The following is a 7,575-nucleotide window of genomic DNA, read 5'->3' on the forward strand; positions in this document are numbered from 1 at the left end:
AAAAAAAAAAACATAAACAAAAAGAGAGAAAGTTATCTATAAAAGTACAATAATTTTTTCTAGAACTGAGGATACAAATTCCCTGATCTAAATGGCTCATAAGGCCAGGTGCAGTGGCTCCCATCTATAATTCCAGAACTTATGAGACCAAGGTGGGTGGATTGCTGGAGCTCAGGAATTCAAGACAGTCTAAGCAAGAGTGAGACCTCATCCCTAAAAACTAGCCACATGTTGTGGCAGGCTACTGGGAGGCTGAGGCAAGGGCATCACTTAAGCTCAAGATTTAGAAGTTGCTGTGAGCTGTGACCCCACAGCATTCTACCCAGGGAGAAAAAGTGAGACTGTGTTTCAAAAAATATAAAAATAGGGCAGCGCTCATAGCTCACTGGGTAGGGCACCGGCCACAGACACCCAGGTTGGCGGGTTTGAACCTCACCTACGCCTGCTGATAACTGCGACAACAACAACAAAATAGCTGGGCATTGTGGCAGGTGCCTGTAGTCCAAGCTACTTGAGAGACTGAGGTAAGAAAATCACTTAAGCCGAATAGTTTGAGTTTGCTGTGAGCTGTGACGCTATGGCACTCTACTGAGGGTGACATAGTGAGATTTTGTCTCAAAAATGAATAAATAAATAAATAAGGCTCATAACTTCATACCAGCACTGTGAGTGGAAAATGTTCCTCAACAAGACATATCTTCATCAAAATTCAGAACCCAGGGATGTTAAAGAGAAGATTCTAAAAGCTTTTGGAGAAAAAGAGAAAGAATAGTTTTAGACTCCATGGTTATATTGGAAACTAAAAGGTAAGGGAGAAATGCCTTCTCAGCTGAGATGAAATTACAACCCAGAATTTTTTGGGGGAGGAGAGGGGACCAAGTCTCACCTTATTGCCCATGCTAGAGTGCCATGGCAACAGCAATCTCAAACTCCCGGACTCAGGTGATCCTCCTGCCTCAGCCTCCTAAGTAGCTGGGAGTACAGGCACCAACAACTGCATAATTTTTCATTTTTGGTAGAGATGGTGTCTCATTCTTGCTCAGGCTGTCCTCAAACTCTGAGCTCAAGGGATCCTCCTGCCTCAGCTTCCCAGAGTGCTAGGATTACAAGTGTAAGCCACAAGCCCAACCCCAACTTATAATAATAATCTTAGCCAAACCATCAATCAGGGTGAGAGAAGAATAGTCCCATACATATCTTGTTTCAAAAATGTTATTTCCCATGTATCTAATGTCAGGTAGTTACTGATGTGTTTCACTAAAAGGGAGCTCCATAGGAAGAATGAGAAAAACACAGGATCCAGGAAACAGAATTTATAATACAAGGAAGAGGGGAAGGGATTTCCCAGGAAGAAAGCTGTGCAATAAGCCAAGAGCCAACTAGTTCACCCAGCAAGAGCACGTGGAAGGTCCAGAAAGGATGTTAGCAAGTTAAACAAAAAAGCCCATTTAGATACTACCTGGTGAGAGGAAAAGCAGAAAGTGGTGAGGAAGAGACTGGAAGCAGAGGTTGAGCCGAATCATCACTGCAGTGCTTTGTAGGTCCTATCAAGGTTTGGGAGTTTTATCCCAAGTGTAATGGAAAGAAATTTAAAAGATGGCATTAAATGAGTGACATAATTTTAGAATGTCTCCATCTAAAGAGACATTGGATGGAGAGAGAGGGGTGCAAAAAGCAGAAAGGAGAATAGCTAAGAGGATATTTGGGGCATGCATATATTATGTAATTCAGAGTTGAGGATAACAGAACTGTAGCCAACCCTTCTTAGAAGTTGGAGAAAAATAGAGATTGATACGTTTAAGGAGATGTGAGGCCAGAGGGTTATCTTTTTTGTGTAATGTTAGTTTCTTAAAAGGTTGTAGATACTGGAGCTGTGGTTCATAAACTTTGCTACACATTGTAATCACCTGTTAAGACTTTTAAAAATACTGATGCATAGGATCCATCCCAAACCAGTAAATCTGCTTCCATCCCCCACCCATCACCCCCTAAAAGGCATTGATTTTATCATCCCAGTGCCTGGAATATAATATATCCTCAATTCATGTTCGTTGTTGTAGAAAAAAATTGCTGGCAGATGATACAGACCACAGGAAATCACTGTATGTATTGTAAAGTTCATGTGATCTTCGTGTGAAAAGGATTATAGTCCAATTTCCTTACGTTGAAATGGAGAAACTGAAACCTGAGAGGGGAATTAAACGCTAATGTCTCTCGCCTTGGAAGTGGAGAATCAGGATGAGAACCTAATATTCTAACTCCCAGATGTTTCCCTGCCTTTCAACAACCTAATTTTGAGTACTCCCCAAACCTACTCTTCCATCAAGATCCAGGTCTAGTAATACCTCCCCCTTCCAATACTTGATTTCCTCATTCACGAACTGACCCTGCTGTCTCTTTCATCCAACCCGTAGTCACCCCCAAACCCGCCTCTGCCCCAGATTAATCGTTCCCTTATCACCGCTCAACCCCAGCGCCAGAAAATGGCCAGTAAAGCCCGGAGCCTCTCACTGCGCTTGCGCTATTCGCGAGAGTGACTCTGTTGCCATAGCAACCGGAGACAAGCGAATCTGCCTGCAGTACGAAAAGGAGAAGAGTTCATAGTATAGTTCTTTCGTGTATATGCTTTCCTTACCGCTTCCCGCGCCTGATGCGTGAGTTTCAGGGTCTGGTAAGAAAGCTCCATCAGACACCGTGTTAGGACCCGCGAAGAAGGAGAAAAGCAGCCAGTTGCAGAGGAACGCGGCTAGGAGAAATCTGACGCTTAACCAGCCCGCCCCTTTCAGGATTGGCTAGAGTCCAGACAGGCCAGCCAATCATTGGTCACAGTTGGATTCTCCATCATGCCAATCAATGCTAACATAAACACTTTTGACCCAGAGCTTTTTGGTCAATCTAGAGACCGAAAGGGGATGACTGGTGGTGCATAGGGCGGGGGTTGCAATTGTTGGGGTTTCTTTATTTCTGTTTCTAAAATGTAAGTTGGGCTGGGGGCCTATAGCTGGTTAGAGTGCTGGCTACATGCTCTGGGGCTGACGGGTTCGAACCCAGCCCGAGCCTGCTAATTAAATAAATAAATAAATAAATAGACTGCTAGACTAGTCTGCCTGCTAGACTTCTTCATATGTTAACTAGTCTGTCTTCAATGTTTTCTCTTCCGTCTCTTTCTATGAATCCCATTCCAAACCATCTCCTCATCATAACTTTGACCTTTTTCATGAATTTTCTCTTCTTAGAATATAAAAATATTTAAGTCTCTTTAATCTTAAAAAATGTTCTCATAATTGTAGAATTGAATTACTTCTCTCCCATTCACTGCTTCCATCCCCCACCCCTCTGAAAGGAATAGCTATCTTCTTCCCCACTTCCTCATCTGCTGTTAATTTCTCAATACATTCAATGACTGCTTCTTTGAAGCAGTACTTGACAGAGTCATCATCCTAATTGGGAGATCAAATTATAGATTATTTTACTCTCTTTATCTTATTTGAACATGGCACCAGTTGAATCGTTGACCACTTTTATTAGTGATGACAGTTATAATTTATTAAGCATTTAGGCTAGGCATGGTGGCTATCTCCTGTAATCCCAGCACTTTGGGATGCCAAGGTGGAAGGATCATTTGAAACCTTCACAGAAGAGTTCACAGGACCAGCCTGGGCAATGTCGCGACCCTTCGGGCTCCTGTGGCCCTGGTCTCGGTTAGCGCAGGAAGGAACCAGGCTAGAAGCGGATTAGAAGAACAAGCTTGGCTCGGCACCTATAGCTCAACCGGCTAAGGCGCCAGCCACGTACACCTAAGGTGGCGGGTTCGAATCCCCAGCCCGGACCCGCCAAACAACAATGACGGCTGCAACCAAAAAATGGCCAGGCGTTGTGGCGGGCGCCTGTGGTCCCAGCTACTTGGGAGGCAGAGGCAGGAGACTCGCTTGAGCCCAGGAGTTGGAGGTTGCTGTGAGCTGTAATGCTATGGCACTCTACCCAGGGGGACAGCTTGAGGCTCTGTCTCAAAAAAAAAAAAAAGCTGGTTCATGCTTATAGTCCTAGCTAATCTGGAGGCTGAGGGGAAAGGATTACTTGAGCCCAGGAGTTGGAGATTGCACTGAGGTAAGATCACACCATTGCACTACAGCCAGATCTTGTCTCTAAAAATAAATTATTCACATAATTATTTATTAACAAGACAATATATTTGTGATTTAGCTGGTGGTCTAATTTAATTGTAACCTGGCATGGAGTAGTTATTAATGCTCTCAATTTACAGTTGTGGATACAGATTTAAAGATCTAAATTAGACAGCTCTAAGTCATCCAACAAGCTAGAGTTAGAATGGAAGCCTAAATCTCCTAACTAAAGCTGGTGTTCTTTTCACTATACCTTGCTGCCACCCTCCTGTTTAGTCTCACCTGTCATTCCCAGCTGGACACAGACACCTCCCACCTCCATTCCAACAAAAGTTGGAAGCCAGCCTTCCAGGATAATTCTTTGTTTGTTTGTTTGTTTGTTTTTTGAAGAAAGGTCATGCTCTGTTGCTTGGGCCAGAGTATATGGTGTCATCATAGCTCACAGCAACCTCACACTCCTGGGGCTCAAGCAATCCTCTTCCTTTATCCTCACAGTAGCTGAGACTATAGGCACACACCATCATATTTACCCCAGGCAGAGCTTAAGTGGGAAAATAAATTAGTTCCTGATTCCACAACATACCTTTCATATTTCACTTATCACATTATTTTGTTGATTTATGATTTTCAAAAAGTTAAAAACTTCATTATCTGCAGGAAATTGATGGCAGGACATATACACACAGAGATATTAAAGTCAGGAATGTGCAAGTCCCTTGTATAAAATGACATCATATTTGCATATAACCTATACACATCTTCCCCTATACTTTAAACTGTTGGGTTTCAAGGCAGCTGCCTGTCTCCTAAAATGCCTGGATTTCAAGCAGCTGCCTGGGTCCTCAGTTCTTGGAGTCCTCTTGGTTCAAAAATAACCAGACAGGTTGGTCGCGGTGGCTAACGCCTGTAATCTTAGCACTCTGGGAGGCTGAGGTGGATATTACCTGAGCTGACAGATTTGATATCAGCCTGAGCCAGAGCAAGACCTTGTCTCTAAAAATATGTAGGCATTGTGGAGGGTTCCTATAGCCCCCAGCTACTTGGGAGGCTGAAGCAAGAACCGTTTGAGCTCAGGAGTTTGAGGTTGATGTGAGCTAAGAATCCACGGCACTCTACCAAGGGTGACAAAGTGAGATTCTGTTTCCAAAAAATAAAGAAAAATAATCAGACACCCCAAAGTAGGCAAGCATGAAACAAAGTTTTTTGAGGAAGGGAAAGTTAGGCTTACAGAGTAAGAAAGTTTACAAACCAGGATACACTCACCATGGACAACAAGGGGCCTGCATTGCCTGGGCAACTAGACAGAAAGGGTTATCTCCCATAGTTCTCTCTCTCTCTCTCTCTCTCTCTCTCTTTTTTTTTTGAGACAGAGACTCACTTCGTCACACTCAGTAGAGTTCCATAGCCTCTTAGCTCACAGCAACCTCAAACTCTTGGGCTTAAGTGATTCTTTTTCTTTTGCCTCAGCCTCCCAAGTAGCTGGGACTACATGTGCCCTCCACAATACCCGGCTATTTTTAGAGACAAGATTTTGCTCTGGCTCAGACTGGTCTCAAACCTGTCATCTCAGGTAATATCCAGCTCAGCCTCCCAGACAGCTAGGATTATAGGCATAAGCCACTGAACCTGGCCACAGTTCTCTTTTATACCACCTAGGTCTGATCTAACTCATGGTTCAGAGGCCAACTTGGCACCAGAGTCTTACCGTGCATATGGACCTCCCATGAGCCCGTCAGAGAGCCCTAGGTAGGCAAGACTGATGTGAGCCACATGATAATTATTCTGCTCTAGGTCACCTTCAAACCTCTATTGTACCTGTTGTTGCAGTGGTTCTCAACCTGTGGGTCTCGGCCCCTTTGAGGGGTCTAACGACCCTTTCACAGGGGTTGCCTAAATACATCCTGCATATAAGATATTTACATTATGATTCATAACAGTAGCAAAATTACAGTTATGAAGGAGCAATGAAAAAAAATTTTATGGTTGGGGTCACCACAACATGAGATATTAAAAGGTCGCAGCATTAGGAAGGTTGAGAACCACTGGGAGGCTTCTACATCATTTTGCAGTTGGCATGCTAAGTTCTGATTGGTAGATTGGTAGATTAGTAGGGAGATCCCTCCTCCTCAAGTGTGAGCAATTGCTTGGGAGAGAATTAAGGTTGGTGGGCACCGAGATAGGGCCTGGGGGCTCTGCCTTGTCCTCCTTCCCAGGACACCCTTTCTTAAATAACTACCTAACAAAATCCTCTTTAGATCACTTATAATATCTAACACAAAGTAAATACTATCTAAATAGTTGTCATACTACATTTTTATTTCTGTTTTTACTATTGCTTTTTTATTTTTATTTTGAATTTTTTTTAGTCTTCCACTGATTGAATCTCTGAATGTGAAACTTGTGGACAAGGAAGGCTGATTGCATAAGATTTCTAGGTTAGACACAAAACTGGTTAATGTATAAAAGGCAAAAAACCCATAAGCTTTGAAAAATTTCTTTTCTAAGGGACACAAATGTATTAGTTAATATATTATTTGATTAGGTTAGCATCCTCAATTAACAGTAAGTATCAAAGTTAGGCAAAGATACATCCCACTAGCTTTGACCATTTATGTTTAATTTTTAACTAATTCAAATAAGATAACATTTTAAAAATTAGTTCCTCAGGCCAGGCATGGTGGCTCATGCCTGTAATACCAGCACTCTGGGAGGCAGAGGCAGGTGGATTGCTTGAGCTCACAGCTTCCAGATCTCTCTGAGCCAGAGCAAGACCCCCACCTCTAAAAAATAGCCAGGCATTGTGGTGGGCGCTTGTAGCCCCAGCTACTTGGGAAAGTGAGCCAAGAGAATTGCTTGAGCCCAGGAGTTGAGGTTGCTGTGAGCTATGATGCCACTGCACTCTACTGAGGGTGACAAAGTGAGACTCTGTCTCAAAAAAAAAAAAATCATTTCCTCAGTCACACTTGCCACATCTCAAATATTCAATTGCGACACATATGTAGTGGAAATGTTACCAGATGAAGAGGGTCCAACCACCTGTCACTGTCAGGCAATATGCAGAGACGGGGATAGGTCCACCAAACTTTGTCAGAGGGCCGGGATCTGGAGAACAGTGAGAGTAGCCTCTCCAAAACAGTTCTGATCTTCCATTTCCAACATTACAGTTTATTGTTTTTTGGCTTATGAGACAGAGTCCCAGCTACTCGGGAGACTGAGGTAAGAGAATCGCTTGAGTGTGAGGTTTGCTGTGAGCTATGAGGCCACGACACTCTACTGTTAAAAACAAACCTTCAGGCTCGGCGCCTATAGCTCAACCGGCTAAGGCACCAGCCACGTACACCTAAGGTGGCGGGTTCGAGTCCCCAGCCCGGACCCGCCAAACAACAATGACGGCTGCAACCAAAAAATGGCCAGGCGTTGTGGCGGGCGCCTGTGGTCCCAGCTACTTGGG

The 7,575-nt window shown here is 43.6% G+C and overlaps 1 protein-coding gene across 3 annotated transcripts in view; it reads right to left on the reverse strand.

Moving 5' to 3' along the window:
- Positions 1-2,732, reverse strand: part of KATNAL2 (katanin catalytic subunit A1 like 2) — an 86,234-nt gene extending 83,502 nt beyond the window's left edge. For 2 of the 3 annotated variants that reach the window (XM_023510216.1, XM_003784720.3), the window contains exon 1: positions 2,636-2,719. In XM_023510216.1, coding sequence (XP_023365984.1) covers positions 2,636-2,686 — 51 coding nt within the window. In that variant the 5' untranslated portion in view covers positions 2,687-2,719. Of the gene's footprint in view, positions 1-2,635 lie in introns of all 3 variants that reach the window. The other variant, XM_012802028.1, reaches the window with a different exon arrangement.
- Positions 2,733-7,575: the final 4,843 nt, after the last annotated feature.

The sequence above is a fragment of the Otolemur garnettii genome, unplaced genomic scaffold, assembly GCF_000181295.1.
Source record: "Otolemur garnettii isolate 467f Iridium unplaced genomic scaffold, OtoGar3 scaffold00012, whole genome shotgun sequence".
Lineage (NCBI taxonomy): Eukaryota > Metazoa > Chordata > Mammalia > Primates > Galagidae > Otolemur > Otolemur garnettii.